This window comes from Prionailurus viverrinus, chromosome F1, assembly GCF_022837055.1.
Source record: "Prionailurus viverrinus isolate Anna chromosome F1, UM_Priviv_1.0, whole genome shotgun sequence".
In the NCBI taxonomy this organism is placed as follows: Eukaryota; Metazoa; Chordata; class Mammalia; order Carnivora; family Felidae; genus Prionailurus; species Prionailurus viverrinus.
In genome coordinates this window covers 32,848,200-32,869,059 of record NC_062577.1, presented here as the reverse complement: position 1 = coordinate 32,869,059, position 20,860 = coordinate 32,848,200, and the positions used below count along the sequence as shown (strand labels likewise).

Here is a 20,860-nt window from a genome sequence, read left to right as displayed (position 1 = left end):
TTTAGTTTTTGATTCTAGTTTGCTTTGTAAATTATTATGACAAAAGATGCTGCAAGGAATATTATACATCTGGAATTGCACGTGTGGGCAAGTACATTTTGTACAATAAATTCCTTGCAGTGTAATTACTGAAGCAAAGGTATACGCATTTGAACTTTTGATAGATGTTATCAACACTGTTTCCAAAGAAAATGTAGCAATTTACTCCCCTACCCATATCGCGTCATTGTGCTGGTTCTCTACACGGTTAATGAGCATGGTTATTATGATGTGGAGATGAGACAATATAAGCAGTGAACATTTCATTTTATTGTTTGAGTTAATTTAATTATGGGTGAGGTTTGATATGTGGTTTTTTTCCCCCCTTAATCTATTTGACACATGTCATGGTTACTTTACCCTGCTTTATTAAATCATCAGTTATTTAGAGCTTACAACTCTAGGATAGTGCCCAAGTAGGCCATGGTAGGCTAATGTTTCTATTACCATAACTGCCAAATCTGGATCCATTTTTTTAAGTCATATTTTTTAAATTCATTTTTATTTTTTGAGAGAGAGAGAGAGAGAGAAAGAGAGCAGGGGAGGGGCAGAAAGAGAGAGAGGAGGAGAGAGAATCCCAAGCAGGCTCCACACCAAGACCACAGAGCCTGATGCGGGGCTCGAACTCATGAACCGTGAGATCATGACCTGAGCTGAAATTCGAGAGATGGACACTTAACCGATTGAGCCACCTAGACGCCCTCTTTTAAGTCATATTTTTAAAGGCATAAGATACAAGTCCTGGGAACAAGGAGGACTGCATGAACTCGAATTCCTGGAGGTGGCGAGTGAAGGCAAGATGTTCTAAGGTACACCTGGGCTGGGGATTCGTCGCAACTCACATAAAAAAACCACTGCCAGGAAAGAGAGAAGTGGGCAAAGCTTTTATTTATTTATTTTTAAATTATTTTTTAATGTTTACTTATTTTTGAGAGAGAGAGAGAGACCAAGCATGAGCAGGGAAAGGGCAAAGAGAGAGGGAGGCACAGAATCCGAAGCAGGCTTCGGGCTCTGAGGTGTCAGCCCAGTGTGGCTTGAACCTACAAACCGCAAGATCATGACCTGAGCCCAAGTTGAATGCTTAACCGACTGAGCTACGCAGGTGCCCCAAGAAATGGGCAAAGCTTTTAATGGTTCTGGTGGGTTAGGAAAATACACGGAAAATTGAGGTCCTCACATGCAGTGCTGGTTTCTCCAAAAGGTCATTTGCTGATTTCTGGGCTGCAGGGGAGACTGGGGTGTTAGACCCAGAGCTTCCAAAGTACAAAATGAAATTCCTCAGATCTTAATGGTATTTGAGCAATGAATACCTGTCTGAGGAAGAAGCTTGGATCAAGCACACAGCCAGTCTCCCCCTTAAGATGTTTGTGACCATTTTGAAGCTGTGTGGGGAAGGAGGCTGGATTGTTGGGCTGGGGACTCTGAAGGACAGACCTGGGATCCCCCACAGTTTCCCAGCGATGAGGAAACAAAGATCTTCCAGGTTGTCCAGGAAAAGCCCACAGGGGCCATCCCCAAGGATCGGAGGCATTGGTAGAATAGACTGAGCCTTACTGAGGCTGAGACCCATCTCAGTTCCTCATGGGCTGAGGAGGTGATCACCTCCATTACCAGTCTGCCTATCAGAAAAGGGGACATGTCTTTGGAAGATCATAGCTTCTGAATGTTTTAGATACAAATGTCTATAACACAATAAAAAAGTTATTAGGCATGGTGAGAAGCAAGAAATTATAACCAAACCAGGAGAAATAAATCCAGATAAAGGAGATCCAGATAATTGAGTTAGCAGGCAAGGACTTTAAAATAAGTGATTAATATGTTTAAGGTATTAAAGGAAAAGATAGAGAATTTCAACAAAGAACTGGAATCTGTAAAAATGGAGTAGACTTTCTACAGCTGAAAAATACAAAATCCGAAACGAAGAGCATGATAGATAGGTTTCACAGTGATTTGGACACAGCAGGAAACAGTGTTAGGAACAGGAAGGAAGATTCATTAATAATGCCCAGAAGCACAAAGAGGGGGGGAAATGTAAATTAAAGATACAACTTTAGGAGATATTTGAGACATGTGAAACTGTTCTAACCTAAGTTAGCTAAGGAGGAGAGACAGAGAAGGAGATAAATAGGAATAGAAATATTCAGAGACATGACACACTGTTCCAAAACTGATGAAATACATCAACATATTGCAAAAGTTCTCCGGACTCTAAACAGAATAAAAATAAAACCATTTCCAGGCATCTCATAGCAAAAATTTTGGAAACTTAAAATAATGATAAAAGTACCAAGAGACAAAGAGACACATTATCTTCAAAGGAGCGACAACTGATCACGGACTTCTCGGCAAAAATTATGGAAACCAAAGACAACAAGAAGAAATCCTTCAAGTAAAGGAGAACTGCTCACCCTGGGCTCTTTCCCTGGTGAATACATCCTTTAAGACTGAAAGCAAAACGGGTATGTTCTCCTATGAAAACCAAGGGAACTTGTCTCCAGCAGACCAGACCTGCACCGAATGACACGGTAAAACTAGTCCTTCAAGCAGAATGAAAATAATCCCAAGTAAAACAGGAAAATGCAAAAGGAAATGAAGAACGCTACCAAGATTATATACATGACCATGGACTCTACAAAACAGTGAACGTAGTGCCTCCTGGGATGTGACTTCTATGTCAAATACAAATGTGTAATAGCAAGTGAGCAAAAGACAGAAGGAGGTAAATTAAATTCAGATGTTACAAGGTTCTGGCAATACTAAAAAGTGGTAAAGATGTTAATTTGCATAATTGACCTCTAGTCTAATACATGCCATGCTCTCTAGGGCCATCATGAAAATAATAGCAACAGAATGTAGAAATCATAAGCTAATAAGGGAATGTTAATGAATAGTTCGTCCAAAAGGAAACAAGAGAGGAAGAGAAACATAAAATAGATGGGTGGAATGGTAAACTAAGAGTCAGGTGTTTGATATAAACCCAACTGTATCAGTAATTATACTAAGTGTAATTTAAGATTGCCAGACCGGATTTAAAAAACAAAAAACAAAAAACTGTCTGCTTTACAAGAGACCCAATTTAATGATAAGAACACTGAATGGTCAGACGTAAAAGATGGAAAAATATACTTTGCAAACAATTACCAAAAATAAATAAATAAATAAAAACAGCTCATGCAATTCTATTAGTATTAAGGCATACGTAAGGTAAGAGAGTACATAATGACAAAGGGGGTCAGTTCAACAGGAATCTATCACAATCTACGATCTACGAACACTTGAAAAAAAGCTTCAATCCACACATTGTTAAAAATGGACAGAAAGAAAAATAGACAAATCCATGATTATAGTTTGAGAATTCTACATACCTGTTTCAATAGCTGATAGAACAAGCCACCAAAAGGAATATAGAAGCAACAGGTAAACTTTAAAAAACTGATATATTTTCATATAAGCGTATTTCATTCAGTGCTCTTAAGAGCACGGAACCCTGAAAAATTCTTTTTTTTCAAGGGTGCATGGAACATTGACCGTATTCTGGGCTCTAAATCACAGTATATCGCAGCAGACTGAAATAATTCGGAGCGTGCTTTCTGATGGTGAGGGAATTAAACTAGACACCAAATAACAAAGAGGTAACCGGAGAAGCACTTTCCAGGAAACTTAAGCTCCACTAGCCCCTAAGCCCCCTGGGTCAAAAATGAGAACTAACATGGTGGAACAAAGGATAAATTTTACATGTGAGCATCTTAGAGGAAAAACCCATGTAAAAGCTTTACTTACACTAAGAGCACCGTCTATCATTTGTTGAGTGCCTAAGTACTGTGCCACTGGCTAGGTATTTGATGTGCCTTATCCTTTTCCCAGTGTCATTTGAGGTAGATACAGGAAGCAGAAGTAAAGGACACACAACTTGTGAGTGCATGTTGCAAAACGTCTGTTGGTGGAACTGACACTATGCTAAAATGTGTTGCTTCAGGGACAAGAACTGTGGGGAATAACTTACCTCAATTATACCTCTCCTTCCTTACAATAACGTCATAAAATCTGCTTTGTTTTTATCTTCATTGCACACATGAGAACACCGAAGCTTAGCAGAATTAGAGAACTTGACCACAGTTTCTAGTGTGTGGTGAAATGGGTTGCCCTACTCGGCACTGCCTTAGGAAGGAATTTGCAAGCCACGCGAAGTCAAAAAGGCACCGAAGACCTAAAATTGTGCCAAGTTTTTAGATTTGTGATTCTTGTAATAGGATCTTAACGGAAGCTGCAAATTCAGATATTTGTTACCTGACCTAAAATCCAAGGAGGAACTAAATTAGGATATGTAAAGTTGGTAGCCAGCACAAGAGGAAAAAGTTATTTTATTCAGGTTGACTTTATTATGTGAAAAAAGAAGTAAAGCAAAGACGTTTCCGAGGTCGCTAACATGCCAGAAAGCATTGGAAAAAGGAACTATGTTGTGATTATCTCTGTCTGTCCAGTGTTGTTCTTTGGTCTTGGTATAAGCAAAGGAAGACATTTTGTGAGAGAAAACATCTCAATTTGGGGTGTGTCACAGGCTGAGATTACTACCAACTCTGACTTTGGTTTCCTTTCTTTACACAGAAAACAGTTTACGAACCTCAGTACTCCTTTGGTGCAAACCCACTTTAACTGGCTGTGGGTATCATTTATATCAGAGCAAAAACAATGTGACATTTCAGGTCCTTGGGAAATTCACAATAAGACTTGCTTTCCTAAATGTCAAATTTAGGTGTTTTTAGGGAGAAAGGGAGAAGTCACAGAGCAAGCAGTTGGTTCCTAAATCTTAACTTGACAGCATTATTTAGCTAATTTTTGTACAATTCTCTTCCGCAGAAAATTCCCAGATTTCTAAGGGCATGCCAACAGTTCAGAAGCCTTCAATGGCAAGTGTTCCAAGTACGAAAGTCCCATCAGCTCCTCAGAAAACCACCACAGTGAATGTTCCAGGTACTAAAGCCCCATCACCTCCTCATAAAGCCACCACAGTGAATGTTCCAGCTACTGAAGCCCCATCAACTCCTCAGAAACCCATCATAGCAAATGTTCCAGGCACTGAAGCCCCATCAACTCCTCACAAACCCACCACAGTGAATGTTCCAGGTACTGGAGCCCCATCAACTTCTCAGACACCCACCACCACAAATGTTCCAGGTACCAGAGTCCCATTAGCTCCTCAGAAACCCACCACCATAAATGCTCCAGCTGCAAAGGCCCCATCAATTCCTCAGAAATTCAACACAGTAAATGTTTCAGCTACAGAAGTCCTTTTACCTCCTCAGAAATCCAACACAACAAATGCCTCAGCTACAAAGTCCCCCTCAACTCCTCAGAAACCTGACACAATAAATTCTTCAGCTACAGAAGCCCTACCAACTCCTCAGAAACCCAGCATAGTAAATGTTTCAGCTACAAAGGCCCCATCAACTTCTCAGAAACCCAACACAATAAGTTCTTCAGCTATGGAAGCCCTACCAACTCCTCAGAAACCCAACACAATAAATATTTCAGCTACAAAGCTCCCATCGACTCCTCAGAAACCTGACACATTAAATTCTTCAGCTACAGAAACCCTACCAACTTCTCAAAATCCCAGCACAGTAAATATTTCAGCTACAAAGGCCCCATCAACTCCTCACAAACCCAACACAATAAGTTCCTCAGCTACTAGAGCCCTACCAACTCCTGAGAAGCCTACCACTGTAAATGTTCCAGGTACAAAAGCCCTACCAACTCCTCAGAAATCCACCAAAATAAATTCTTCAACTACAAAGTCCCAACCAACTCCTCAGAAACCTACCACAGCAAATGATTCAGCCACAGCCAAAAAATTCCCTGTATCAAATGCTGTATCTACAGAGACCCCACCGGCAGCCCAGAAGCCCATCGTGGCAAATGCGTCTGCTACACAGGCCACACCAGCAACCCGTAGATCCACCACAGCAAAAATTTCATTTACACAGAGTGTTCCAGCAACACAAAAGTCCACCGCTGTCCATGCCCCAGTGACTAAGGGTTTCCATACAACAAAAAGATTGACCTCTGCTCATATTACAGCAAAACAGACTTCAGCTGTTGTTCCCAGGGCAACCACGCACTTTCGCTCAACAAGCTCGCATAAAGGAAGAGGAACTCCTTCTTCAGGTTAGTTAAGACTGTTCAGGTTTTCCTGAGTATGGATCTCATGTGGTACGGTGGAAGGAGTTTTTCATGCTAGCGCTCTTGACTTTCTTCAGAGGCAGATTTGGAGTATGCTAGGGCAAGTTGTTTAAAAAGACACATTTTACAATAACATAGAAAAAGATTGTGGCTCCATAAAAACAATGCGAAATTAAGATTGGTGAAGAAATTCTGTTTTCCATGTTAGCTTTAGGGAGTCATTGACTTCTTCAAGACCCTTCTGAGAACCAAACATGTACCATCCTTAAGGTTGATTTCTGGGTCTGGTTGATTGATAGAGGTCCATCCCTTAAGCATGCTAAAGGGTGTTCCAGATTCCCTAGGGTTGGTAAAGCATCTCAACAGTGTCTTCTAAGTAAGGGAAAACACAGAATTCTTTGAAGTAGTCTATGTTAACACAAGGCTCTTTAAATGACAGTTTTTATAAAAGTGGAGTAAAATAGGCTGTAGACTTCAGAAATACCTGTTGAGTGAACCAATGAAACCCTTCTTACTAGTTACTGCTGCTTCAGGCTACTGGGATGTCCTTTTGTCTCATAACTTATCTAACGTGTAGCCAAAATTTTTATGGACGTTCTTGTCCGTATGAGAGATGTCTATTTTTTTTCGGTTCCTTCGAAAATCTCAATAGGACTGTGAGCCAAGAGATAATTTTTTTTTAAATTTTTTTTTCAACGTTTATTTATTTTTGGGACAGAGAGAGACAGAGCATGAACGGGGGAGGGGCAGAGAGAGAGGGACACACAGAATCGGAAACAGGCTCCAGGCTCCGAGCCATCAGCCCAGAGCCCGACGCGGGGCTCGAACTCACGGACCGCGAGATCGTGACCTGGCTGAAGTCGGACGCTTAACCGACTGCGCCACCCAGGCGCCCCGATAATTTTTAAAAAATTGTTGTAAATTTTTGTTTGAACAAATACACACACACACACACACACACTGCATAAAATACCCAGGTGTGGCTCAATAACTTTTCTAAAGCAAATATTTGTGTAACTACCACAAACGTCAAGAAATAAAATCGTAGAAGTCCCTCAGATTTGCCCCCTCCCTTTCCAGATGCTCTGTTGATCCTGAACTCCATCCACTGACTTATCCAGCCAGGAGGCCCCTGGCATTCTGCCCCTTACACCACATGGCCAGGGATTTCCTTCCCGGCAAACACACAAACCGCGTTCCAGGCAGTTCTTCTCCCTCTTTTGGTCTTGACCAATTTCTGCCTGTCTTCCTGTGCCCTCTGATGCCATCAAATCACCGTCATTATGTTCTTGCATATTTTGTTCAGGTTTTATAACTGCTATGATGAGGTCTATTTTGCCATCACCCCAGACGATTTTTAAGAGCTGAAAACATTACAGATATCATTGTTGAAATTTCCTTCGTATATTTCTTGATTCCATTAGGTAAAAAGCCAAATACAGGCAAATACACAGAATCTTAACCCATTCCTACCTGCTTTGAGTCATTCCTCAATGGCATCAAATAACTGTTTTTTCAAAGACAGTTATACACATTGTGACCATATTTTTGTAACAATTTCAAACATTTCACAGTTGTTATCTTGAAGTCTTTCTTGCCATTACCTGGGTATTTTTAAGAATTTGAACGTTGCAGACACTGTTCTGTGTCACCATTTCTGTCTCCCTCAAGGCAATTACTGCCTTGAGGTCTGTGTGTAAGCATCCTATCTACGTTTTAATTCTCGTGTTGTATGTGTATTTCCATTAGTGGTACATGATATTGTTTTGTATGTTTTTATAATTTATGTAAGCAGTATGGCATATATTTCATCATCTAACTTGACTTTTGGTACTCAATATTGGTTTTATAGCTTACATTGACACCTTTATATTTAGTTTGTTACTTTCAACACTTGCAGGAGGTTATTTGACGTCTTCAACCTAAATGGTTTAGGTTGAATACATCCAATTTTTCATAGAGCATGGAAAAGAGAAATGTTTCACTTTATTTTTAATTAAAAAAAAATTGAACATTTGTTTATTTTTGAGAGAGAAACAGAGCATGAGCAGGGGAGGGGCAGAGAGAGAGGGAGACACAGAATCCAAAGCAGGCTCCAGGCTCTGAGCTGTCAGCACAGAGACCAATACGGGGCTCAAACCCTCTAACTGAGAGATCATCACCTGAGCTGACGTTGGACACTTAACCGACTAAGCCACCCAGGTGTCCCTTAAATTTTTTTTTAAAGTTTTTTATTTATTTTGAGAGAAAGAGAGAGCATGAGCAGGGCAGGGATAGACAGAGGGAGAGAGAGAATCCCCAGCAGGCTCCGCACGGCACGCAGCCCAAAGCAGGACTCTATCCCACGACCTGAGCCAAAATCAAGAGTCAGACACTTAACCAACGGAGCCATCCAGGTGCCCCATAAGTTCCACTTAAAAAAAATTTTTTTTAATTTATTTATTTATTTTTTTTTAAATTTTTTTTTCAACGTTTTTTATTTATTTTTGGGACAGAGAGAGACAGAGCATGAACAGGGGAGGGGCAGAGAGAGAGGGAGACACAGAATCGGAAACAGGCTCCAGGCTCCGAGCCATCAGCCCAGAGCCTGACGTGGGGCTCGAACTCACGGACTGCGAGATCGTGACCTGGCTGAAGTCGGACGCTTAACCGACTGCGCCACCCAGGCGCCCCTTTTTTATTTATTTTTGAGACAGAGAGAGACAGAGCATGAGCAGGGGAGGGAGGGAGACAGGAGACACAGAATCCGAAGCAGGCTCCAGGCTCTGAGCTGTCAGCACAGAGCCCGACGTGGGGCAAGAGCTCAGGAACCACAAGATCACGACCTGAGCTGAAGTCAGACGCTTAACCGACTGAGCCACCCAGGCGCCCCATAAGTTTCACTTTATATAAATTTGTTATAGAGCTAACTTTGTTGAAATATTTCTTTCTGCCAAAAAAAAAATACAAGATAATTTAAGAAACTTAAACTAAACCTGAAAAAAATAAATTAAACCTAAGTCAAACATTGTGATAAAAATACAACCAATATTTGGGGTCAATTTTCTCTCTTTTAAGTAATTAACTTACTCTTTTTTTTTTTTTAATTTTAACGTTTATTTATTTTTGAGACAGAGAGAGACAGAGCATGAATGGGGGAGGGTCAGAGAGAGAGGAAGACACAGACTCCAGGCTCTGAGCAGTCAGCACAGAGCCTGATGCGGGGCTTAAACTCACGGACCGTGAGATCATGACCTGAGCCGAAGTCGGACGCTTAACCGACTGAGCCACCCAGGCGCCCCATTAACTTACTCTTTAAATATCATCTACCACTTTTTGCTCATATGGAAAAAGAAAGTAGCTGCCGTCACTTAACTGGGTACTTAACGATTACAGCATGTACCATGCACTTTCCATTTCTGGACACGAGTCCTTATAACAAGCTTGCAAAATAAGTCTTTTTAGCTTCGTTTTATAGATGGTGCATTCAAGGCACAGAGATTAATTTGTAGGATTCAGACCGTGCCTAGTACTAGGGAGAAAATTGGGGGGGGGGGGCGGTATACACCTGTTTGCCAGCTCTCAGTCCTGTGCTTTTTCTGGTGTGTAATATTGCCTGTTCTCAGTGGTCCCATGAGTAAATTTGTTCACTACTTAAGAGAGCAGAATATTACTATAAATATATTTACTTGAAAGTAAAGTTTACTTCATTGCCTTCACTTGCCTCATTCACAGTCATTGAAAGGTATAAAAACTAAGGTGCTATGGTAATTTGAGTTTTGATAGAGTCTGCTGAAAGAGACTTGTTTCTGATAGTTTCTCGGTCAGAGGATTGGATTGCAGTTTACTATTTAAGCTTTCAAACTCGCTTCTTGCCATCAAGTCCCAAATTGTATGGTGTTTGTTGCAGTATTCTTAGTCATGTGTCATATTTACAGTGTTGACTCTGCTGAATAGATACGCACTGTGGTATATGTCATTTGATTAAGTTAATACATAACTGTTTCATAAATTTACTTACAATTATTTCTTTTAGTTACGAAAATCTGAGTTACTTTTGAACTTTGGAGTGCATTTTGTTGATAAATAAAATTGCTAGGAAATCATTGACTTTATTTATTTTTTTTGTAATTCTTTTGTTTTTGTTTTTTTTTCCTTCTTCAGATGCTAACATCGCTGCAATTGGTAAGTTTGGTTCTTCGGCAGTTAAAAGAAATTGTCGTCACTGTGGGATGTACAATCCATATTCCTGGAAGAGAATCTTGTCTTTTAAGTGTCTTAGGAATACTATTAAAATGCAGTGTTTAAGGGTATCGAAGAGAAAACAGGTAAATCCATTTTATCGACGTATTTGGTGGACACCATTAGGTACTCGGTATGTTCCTAAGTATTCCCAACCGTGTTCTTGTTCCAAGGTAGTTTTAGGGCAACTTCAAATCATGTGGCCAGTCAGTCAGGTATTATTGAATGCTTATTGTCTTAATGCATCGTCAAGCTAGGGGCCAAAGAACAACAAAGAAGAGGCAGGTACCAATACAGTTTTTAAGCCTCTAGTATTCTACAAGTAATCATAAACGACTCCTTGACTGTTTCTAGACTCCTGTCCCATTCCAGAGACAGCAGAGTACCTTTGGTTATATCCTCTTCCATTTCCCTGCCCTGTCAGTGATGTAAAGCAAAGTTAGCTTTAAAAAATATCCCGTTGGTGTAGACCTAAGGACCTACTGTGTCGCCATTTATTCTAGTTTTTGTTCGTTCTTTTTTGTTGTTCTTAAATATATTATCTGATGTTATACCTTTTAACAAGAAGATTAATAACTCCTAATGAAGATGGTAAAAGAAAGGTTTGCTCAAAAGCAATACAGCTAAGTTGGCATATTAATCATACCCACTAGAAGATACACTCTTATAAAGAAAGTATTTCAAAATTATGTCCTTATAAGCCAAAGTCTCCTATCTATATATGCATTAGTGTGACAAGGGGCTAAAGCTGAAAGCAGGTATTTATTATTATTATTTATAGTTCTTTTATATTTTGAATGAACCTCCCCTCAGCTAAAGTATTTATCTTGAGAGATTTGAACAGTTGGAATTCACTTTGTCTGTTTGACATTTTAAATAGAAATAAATGTATTCTAAATGAAAATCTCACGATTTCATGATTTAATGTTAAGAACGGTGAGTCTAACGGGTGGGCTTTTTCTCAGCTGCCCAGTAGCATCGGATGTAGGTCTGAAGTGCTTATTTTCTCTGACATTCTTGAACTGTGGACTGTGCGATCTTCCAGAGACTTTCTCTCGGGGGTAGTTGTAATCCCAACTTGTGCTCAAAACTAAAGAGGAGCTCTTCCCTTCTTAAAGAAGATCTGCAGCGCTCGTTCTCTTTGGGATCCTAGCTTTGTAAAATATAAACCTAAACGTTATCCTTATTTCTTCAAAGTGTTCTGTGAATCGGGCCGCTTTTCTCATTCTGTTTGTTGTTTATATTTGTGCGTTGTTTTTATTTGAGTGTAACAGACACTCATTTTCCCTTAGTCTCAGGTGTACAATACAGCGATCCCGCAAGTGTATACGTTATGCTTGCTCAGCACTCGTGTAGCCAATCTTTTTTTTTTTTTTCCATTATTGCCTTCTCTCCCTCAAGGAACAGTTCAGACATTTCCCCCCACTAATCGTCTCCCTGTGACATTTTACTACCACAAATATAATGCAAATCTATTTATATACTGCATTTATATCTTTATACATAAGAAAGTAAGATTTGTTTCAGCCTCTTGGGATGATACTACACCCCACTGAGAATACATGCTCTTCATAGTTGTATTTTGTTTTCGCTCTTGTTTCTGGTTTTGTTTTTTCTGCCAACATTGTATAGAAGGAGACAGTCTTGGGCTTCGGAGTCAGGCAGACCTTGGTTTGAATCCTGGTTTGTTTTGTTTTGTTTTGTTTAATTTAGTGATTATTCAGCCCCAATGATTGAGCTTAATCTGAGTCCCGGTTTTCTCTTTTTATGATCCCTATTTAAAGTCTTTGAAGCCGAATGAGATAGTAGGATATGAAAACTCCCAGCACGGTGTTCAACATTGAATAAATAGTAGCTTAAAGAAGTCCTAGAATGCAGTCACTGTTTTTTTCCTAAGATGGTGTTCTGACAGTTTTAGCAACTCCCTCTGGCCACACCAAAGAATAAGAACAGTCCTTTATTAAAGTAATATTTGCGTGTTGGCTGTGTGGCAAGTCCTGTCGTGAGATTCTTATATGTATTATTTTATTTACTTCTCAAAACATCTTACAGTGTCTCTATGTCCCATTTTTTTTAGCGGAAAGAACTGTTTTTGCAAGACTTGTAACTTACCCGAGGTCACACAGCTCTTAGGTGCTTCAATGGAGGCTTGACTTGTTTCTCCAGCACTAGGTACTCAAAAGGATAGAAAGATTCTTCTCCTATACAAAAACCTGCACAACTCAAATTTGAAAATTAATGTGGTCTTGGTTCTTTACTTTTTTCCCCCGTCATTGCTGAAATCCCATATTGTGACATTCATAAATTTCTCATGGTGGTGAACAGGTCCGCTGAAGGAATATTTAAGAAAAAATTAGAGACTACTCAGTGAAATACCTAAAATGCTTTTTCTGTATCCTTTAATATCACATGCTTATTCATTTATGCTTTATACATATCCGCCTGCATACGGCATATGTTATAGACTAGCCCAAGTGGACGTGTATTTCCAAGACTCGTGAATCATCAGCAGTAATTTGAAAGGCATCGGATGCTGTGATACGAGGTCTTTGGTGTATGCTATTACCCATCTCTGTGTATGACAAACTTAAATCCCGTTATAAAAAATGACTTCAATTGTCTATAAGTTACTCAGAGTTAAGAAGTCAGGTGGCATAATTATAGCATTTTTCCTTGATCTTCTTAGGCTGGCAAGAGAAGTGTGAACGTCTCCCACTTAAAAAGTACGGAGGCACAGAAAAGCCATTGATGGTAGCAAAACCCTGACAGGGTCCCATGGATGTTGCTGAGGAAACAGTGTTGAATTCTGGTTTCTCAATCTGGAAATGAAAATTTAAGGTTTAATCAAGCACATTCTTTTTCCACCAAAAAAAAAAAAAAAAATCTCTTTCTGTTGTGACGTCAGTTCCTTTATTCTGTTTTGTTAAATAGGATTAGAAGGCAGAACAACCCATTCACAACTTTTTAAGTTTTTTTTTTTTATAGCATCTGGACTACATTTCCACTTTATTAACAATATAAGTGAGACCTTTTGAAGTGAGGAGACAAATTCACATTTCTTCAGAAAAAGCATCACTAAATTAACATCAGATCTTGTATGTGGAATCTGACTTGGGTTCTTCAGGAATGGAGAAGGCACCCCATCTGATACAAATTGGGCTTGAATAACTTCAGGTATCTTTACTGAGAATACTAGAAACAGTTCAAATCATGACCAGAGCCTGGGGTTAGAAATACGTTTTTCTACAGTAATAAACTGATCACCTCACCGTTTTTTGGTCTCCGTTTTCTCTTATGTAAAAAGAAGGTCCATCATTCAGCGTAATTTAATAAATATTTACTAAACACTTCCTACTATTTGCCAAGTACCGCACTAGTTATTGGAGTAACGGGATACAAGGTGGCAAACTGCTTTGCGATGTTTTAAACACGAAGTATCATTCTATACAATGAGGACCATTGCTAAAACACTCTTTTTACTTGGCAGAAACCCATTTTGTAAAATTCTATAATTTTCCTACCTAAAAACTCTTCAGTTCATGACTAAGAATGTGGCTGTCATAATCATAATCTCATTGCCTCATTTATCCCAAGTGGTAAGTCTTAACACCCTTGGGGTGGTTTTCTGTAGATACCAAGTGAATTTTGAGAACGTAACTATTGCCTTTTACCTTAAAGTTTTCTTTGCTTATAATTTGGAGGGTAATACTCTTATTATTTACTAAAGAATCATTTATGTAGAATCCTGTTTCTCCTATTTCTGTATTTTATTCTAGTCCCCTGTGAAAACATGAGTCTCCACACACATTGTTCTAGAGTTACATGCGTTGATCAGTGTTCTAAGAGTAAGATTTTAGTTCTGTCGTCCAGATACTCTGGATCACTTTAAAATTTTCTAGCTTCATTTATCATTCAAATTGAAAATGGGATGGTTTTTCAACAATTGAAAATGGCAGAGGTTAATGGGGAGTGTGGAGGGAAAAGAAACCCCAAATTTTTGAGGAGCCATGATATATTTTATGAATATAGTCTTTCCACGCTAATGATGTGGTAGAGAATCAGTTAAAGAAATTGATTGGGTAAAATACTATAAAAACTTACCTGTGGTAGAAATAGCTGTTTTGTTAAATCATGTATCGATATGACAGTGCGATTGTGTGACATCTGTAGTTTGCTGATTTGGAACCGATTTGTGATTTGGCCACATTTAACCTCACTCAGTTGCTTTCCTTTTGTTATCTGTAGTTTCCTATGCAATACAGATCTAAATAATAGGTTTCAAGGACCCTAGAGGGTGAAGTAGGGAGAAAAAGGGAGACCAAGAATGGCATAGACAAAGGGCAAATGGGTGGGTTTTGAGAAGAAAGATTATGTGTAAAAATCAAACTAAAAAGTATTGTTGACCAATTTATTTGACCAATTGTTCTATCGTTCAACTCAAAATAGTGCATTTAATCCTAAAAGTAAATGTTAGCTTTCCTAACTGAAATTTTATCTACAAAAGACTAAACACTGGAGGGCATATTCTGTAAGCAAAGTAAATATGTTGTACCACCCCCTGCACAGGTGATCTTACCTTTCCTGTGATGGAGAAAGGCCTACATCTCTTATCTTCACTATGAACTAAGTGGCCTTCCCATTAACAACCACAGATGTAACTCTCACCTTTCTGAAACTCAAATTACTCATCTGCAAAATGAGAGTGAACTTCAAGATACCTCCTAGTGCTAAAATTACATAAGGCAGTCATCATAAAATTGGACATGGTCAGGTTGAAACACTTCATTATCCTCTCCAACCCGTTAAACAAATTTTATTTGAGCACGGTGATACTTTAAATATTTTATTTCATTTTGCTTTGAAAGAAAGCAGGATAAGTACCATGCAATTTTTACTGTCAAACGGGACATAAAAAAGCTATAGACAAACTGTCATTCATGGTCTCCTATTTTTCTTTAACTTGTCTCATATCCAATGTATTTGTCATTGTGAAACTGCATTGTATATGTAATTGTTCATGTTTCTATTAACTGTGTTACTAAATTTTTTCCTCCTCAAGGACTTGTTGCTGGTACTGTAATTGGTACCCTAATTCTAGGCAAAATTGTCTGGCACTATGGAAAATCAGGGTGAGCAGAAATTCTGATGATTTAAAAAAAATTGTTCTTAGCTTCTTTCCAGTAAAACCTGACAATCAGAAGGTAACTTTCTTAGCTTAATTGTATGCTTTGAAATCTATCTCTTTATTCCTTTTCTCTGTAATTACAACCCTGGGTCAACAGACTTTGTGTCTTTTTTTTTTTTTTTAGTTTTTCAGTAAATTCAAGGACATTAACATTTCAAAGGCAAATGATTTGAAAGCCAAATTCTCACTTTGCCATCCATTAATCAAATCACCTTGTGTCCCTACTCAGTACAACTTACGATAGGATCTGTGTTACACAGAGCAAAACCCCAAGAAGAGTCAGACTCTGACATATTGTTAACGTTGTCTGTGGGTAGCCTTTTTCGGAGTCGTATTTATTAAAACACACCAAAACAGCTAAAAACAGCCCATTGGTTAGGAGGGCGGGCTCAGGAGCCTGACCACTGGCTTTGAATCCACCTGGCTCTACACTTTATGTGCCATGTGACAACGGGTAACTTCATCTCTCTAATGCCTCCGTTTTCTTATTTGTGAAGTGGGAGAGGCATAGTACCTGCCTCAGGGGATGGTAGTAAGGATCAAATGAGTTGCCCACCATAAAGAAGAAGGTAGAATGTTGCTTGGCACGTGGAAAGCCCTCAGATGGTAAAACAGCAACACATTAAAAAAAAAAAAAAAGTCGGTACGATTTGGAACATCTGACCTGCACTAAACGTATTTTAAGTATGATGCCTTGGTTGGCTCTGACATTTCCTGTCAACAGAGGATTATTTAACTTGACCCTCCTCTGTTCAGAAACCTTACTGTAGAGTTCATATAAACTTGAATTATTTCTAAACTGCCCTAATGCCTATCTATTTTTTTATCAATTCAAAACAACCATATATTTTTTATTAATTCAAAACAACCATATATATATGTATATGTGGTATATGTATATATATACACATATGTACATATACATATATACATATTCATTACATATGTATATATACATATACATATGCATATATATACATATACCACATATATACATACCATATATATACATATTACACATATATACATATATACATGTATATATATACATGTATATATATACATATACCACATATACATATATATATGGTTGTTTTGAATTAATAAAAAATATATGGTTGTTTTGAATTGAGAAAAAAATAGATAGGCATTAGGGCAGTTTAGAAATAATTCAAGTATACATATGTATACATATATATATATCTATGTATATATGTATACGTATATACATATACATACGTATATATTATTTATTTATTTTGAGAGAGAGAGTGCAAGCAGGGAAGGGGCAGAGAGAGAGGGAGAGAGAGAGAATCCCAAGGAGGCTCTGTGCTGTTGGCACAGAGCTGGATGTGGGGCTCAATCCCATGAACTGTGAGACCATGACCTGAGCCAAAATCAAGAGTCGGATGCTTAGCCGACGGAGCCACCCAGGCCCCTCAAAACAACTATATTTTAATGCTGTTACTAAATGGCTTGTTTTAATTTGGGGGTTGATGTGAGCTATCTACTTTTTACCCTCTGTAACTCTTACCTTTCTCCTTAAATTAACAATATGATTTAAGCCTATTATAAGCTAAATTATGTAAATGTTCTTTAAAACACTGAATGGTTCAGTCTTCCGGTAAAATTATCTGACCACTGGGTCCTGGGCTTTGTGGGTTTTTAAAATAGTTTTTACAGCTATTTGTTTACTGCCAATAAAGTATTCTAGATATATATATATATATAAATAATATATATGTATACGTATATATATGTATGTATGTTTTATTGCTATAATAGCAAATGTAGTAAAAGAGTTCAGATTTTTCAGAAGCTTTTTAAGAACGTGGTTTAGGGGCGCCTGGGTGGCGCAGTCGGTTAAGCGTCCGACTTCAGCCAGGTCACGATCTCGCAGTCCGGGAGTTCGAGCCCCGCGTCAGGCTCTGGGCTGATGGCTCAGAGCCTGGAGCCTGTTTCCGATTCTGTGTCTCCCTCTCTCTATGCCCCTCCCCCGTTCATGCTCTGGCTCTCTCTGTCCCAAAAATAAATAAACGTTGAAAAAAAAAAAAAAATTTAAAAAAAGAACGTGGTTTAGAGTTCACCAAAAACATACAGCATTCTAAGACCTATTAAGTGAGTTGCATTGGTACAGATGCTTTAGCAAAACTACTGTGGAAAAAACCGTAGACTGCCCATCTTCTGTACTTCTTTGCCCTCATTCCAGCTCTCCTCTTGAATTAGAGCGTTATCAGTTTGCCTTCCAAAGCCAGTGCTTGGTAGGTGAGAGGGGTGGAAGGGAAGGTGGAGTGTATTGGGCGCTCTTTGGGCTGCTTCAGTTTCTTTACCTACTTTAGTAGAATAATCAGCCATGATGGTTTTAATAGGATGAAAAGTGCTGAGACATAGAAGGAGAAAATACCTGTTTTGAATTTCACTGGGGTTTTGCAATGAACCTAGTCCCCCTATTTCTGAATCAGAGAAATTCACGCAAACCCCTGAGGAGGAATTTGCCTTTTTCAAGTGCCCTTAAAAAAACACTCCACTTGCCTAGTTTTGCAAGTATAAGCTGTTGAAGGTAAGAGAAAATTTCATACATTCCTGGTTATACTCCAGATCTCATACTGATTTAATTAAACATTGGATCTTGGGGCGCCTGGGTGGCTCAGTGGGTTGAGCGTCCGACTTCAGCTCAGGTCACGATCTCACGGTCCATGAGTTCGAGCCCCGCGTCAGGCTCTGGGCTGATGGCTCAGAGCCTAGAGCCTGCTTCCGATTCTGTGTCTCCCTCTCTCTCTGCCCCTCCCCCATTCATGCTCTATCTCTCTGTCTCAAAAATAAATAAATGTTCAAAAAAAATTTTAAAAAAAACATTGGATCTTAATAGGGACTGGGAAAAGGGTTAATGAGTATGAAAGTGATAATGTACCTTCGCCTGGTGATCCTTCATGTTTGCCTATCAAAGGATTTGCTTACTTCTTTTTAGAAATGTTGGGTTTGGGTGATGAGTTTTAGTTCAAAAGAGGGACCCGGTTGTAAGGGAAGGCTGATCTTGCTTTTCGGTTGAAATTACCATTCTATAATTCAATTGGTGTTTTCCTTCTCCACTACTCAGCTCTTATTACATACATGAAAACAGAAAAGCATGCAGTTGTCTTTCGTAATTTCACCGTGATTGGTGATACCTCAGAAGTCAAACCTCTGGTCAGTTCTAAAAGGTATATGGTTTTCTAAAGTCGCATCTGTGTCTTGCAGAATGTCCATCAGTACACTGGGGCGGGACTTAACCTGTGACTGTTCAAGGACTTGTCAGAATTGGTTTTCATTATTGAGTGACTAACTCATTGAGTCTCTCATTCGCGTGCCGTGTCTTCCATTCTGTGTTCATCGTCTCGCCTTGGGTTTTGCACTCAACTTATTGTAATGACTGGATGCTAGCAAAACCGCAAATATCTCGTCAAACAAAAGGTGGATGCATTAGGACTTACAAATAGGAATGCCTTTCTTATGACTGTTTGCATCGTGAGATGATTGGCTTCTAGTGTATTTGTATTTGTATTTCTCCGGTTTGGTTGGTGGCTTTTAGAATTTCCAGTGTGTAGGAAATATTAAAATTGGTTTTACGGTATCTTTCATAAGTCACGTTTATAGATCTTATAGCCCTTTTATATTATACAAAATTATGATGCAAAAATACCATAATATAAACGTATCTGTGAAATTTTCTGGGTGTCTTTTTCTAGGTGTCTTTTGACGAAACTTTCCTCTATTGCACATGTAGCAGGGGTTTTCATTGACTTTTATTCTGAAAGTATCTTCATTGAGTCTAATTTGACTGCTTATTTTCAAGAAACTAAAAAACTCAGGTATCCTAGTTTAGTTGGTGTTGCTATGGCAACTAAATACTAAAGTCTACCCTGGCTGAAGTTGGATAACTTACTAATTTCCATTTGTTTTGCATGCTACATTAACGGATTAATTTTCATCATTTATCACATAATAACCAAAAGATTAATGTGTATCATCAGTCAATAAAATTATTTTGATTTTAATTTTCTTTTTTAACTTTCAGGACACACATGTATAACATTGACAGTTTTGCTTATGACGCTAGTAACCATTGGCTAGCTGACTTAGCCGAAGAAGAGATCAGAAGAAAATATACACAAGTGTGCAGAACATTTCTAGTTTCTTAGAACCTTGTGGAGGAATGGACACAATAAATGTAATAGTGCTCGTCGTTTTTCATGTTATCACTGTCTTTACGGGGCATAGGAAAATCAATGGAGCAAGTCTGTCCTAAACCTCTTGAAAATAGAACCACTTGCAAGATTTAGGGTGATTACTTTCCTTAAAGCGAAGGAAAGTGCAGAGGTTTGTTCATGCTTAGAACGTGAGCGTGAATGTGAAGGAAATAAGTGAGTTTTTTCACTAGATGTGTAATGTTACTTTTGTTTACAAAGAAAATGAAATATTAAAAACAGTGATTGGATATTGAAAACAAAAAACCGGAAGTCTCTTCTGAGCAGACTTGCCAAAGAGAGATGAACCGTATTGTAAAATAACTCTTGACTATTAGGCACTGTCCTGTTTTCTTATTCCATTATGATGAGGCTGAAGTCGTTGGCAAAATTTTTTAAAGGAAAAACATGCAGAAGACCCAAGAGCGTTGATTTTTCAGGGGTTAGTTGGTGGAAATGGGGGAACACAGAATGAAGAAGTAATTCTTTGGCTATAATTTTGTTTAAAAACAATCTTTTTTTTTTTTTTTTTTTTTTTGAGAAAGACCCCTGTGAAAGGTTGAAAGGTATCTTCATTGACTTAATGTCTTTAAAAGTATATTACAATATTAACATAAGAGTCTATATTTCTGAAGTAGGGGGTGTTCATAGCCAAATCCTAAATCTTATTCTTTTGTAATATTAAGATTAATTTATTTATATTTATTCATGTCAGTGAATGCATTGATTTTACATGTATAGCAAGAAAAATTCAAGAAGATATGTAAAGAAAAATTTATTTTCCCTAAATGGAAATAAATAATGGATTGCATTTTTGTCTCATGTAGTACTTGAAATTTATTTTCTTAAATATAAATATTTATTTCTAAATAGGAGATTATTTTCCTGCATCTCATAAGTACTTAATAATGCTATCATTTGGTTCTCCTGGTGCGAAACATTTTCAGTTACTTTTATTTACTTATTTATTTATTTAGAGAGCGAGCGTGAGCAGGGGAGGGGCAGAGTTAAT

At 38.4% G+C, this 20,860-nt stretch overlaps 1 protein-coding gene across 8 annotated transcripts in view; it reads left to right on the top strand.

The window, feature by feature from the left end:
- CD55 (CD55 molecule (Cromer blood group)) overlaps nt 1-20,659 on the top strand; it is a 32,208-nt gene extending 11,549 nt beyond the window's left edge. Inside the window, exons 7-12 of one of the 8 annotated variants that reach the window (XR_007148109.1) lie at nt 4,897-5,010; nt 6,118-6,204; nt 10,363-10,383; nt 15,500-15,569; nt 18,723-18,825; nt 19,680-19,847. Coding sequence is in view for 6 of the 8 variants with exons in the window: in XM_047840341.1 (XP_047696297.1) it covers nt 4,897-6,204; nt 10,363-10,697 (1,643 nt within the window). In the remaining 2 variants the exon portion in view is untranslated. Of the gene's footprint in view, nt 1-4,896; nt 6,205-10,362; nt 11,345-15,499; nt 15,570-18,722; nt 18,826-19,679 lie in introns of those variants that run through there. The other 7 variants (XR_007148108.1, XM_047840345.1, XM_047840344.1 and 4 more) reach the window with 7 other exon arrangements.
- Nucleotides 20,660-20,860: the final 201 nt, after the last annotated feature.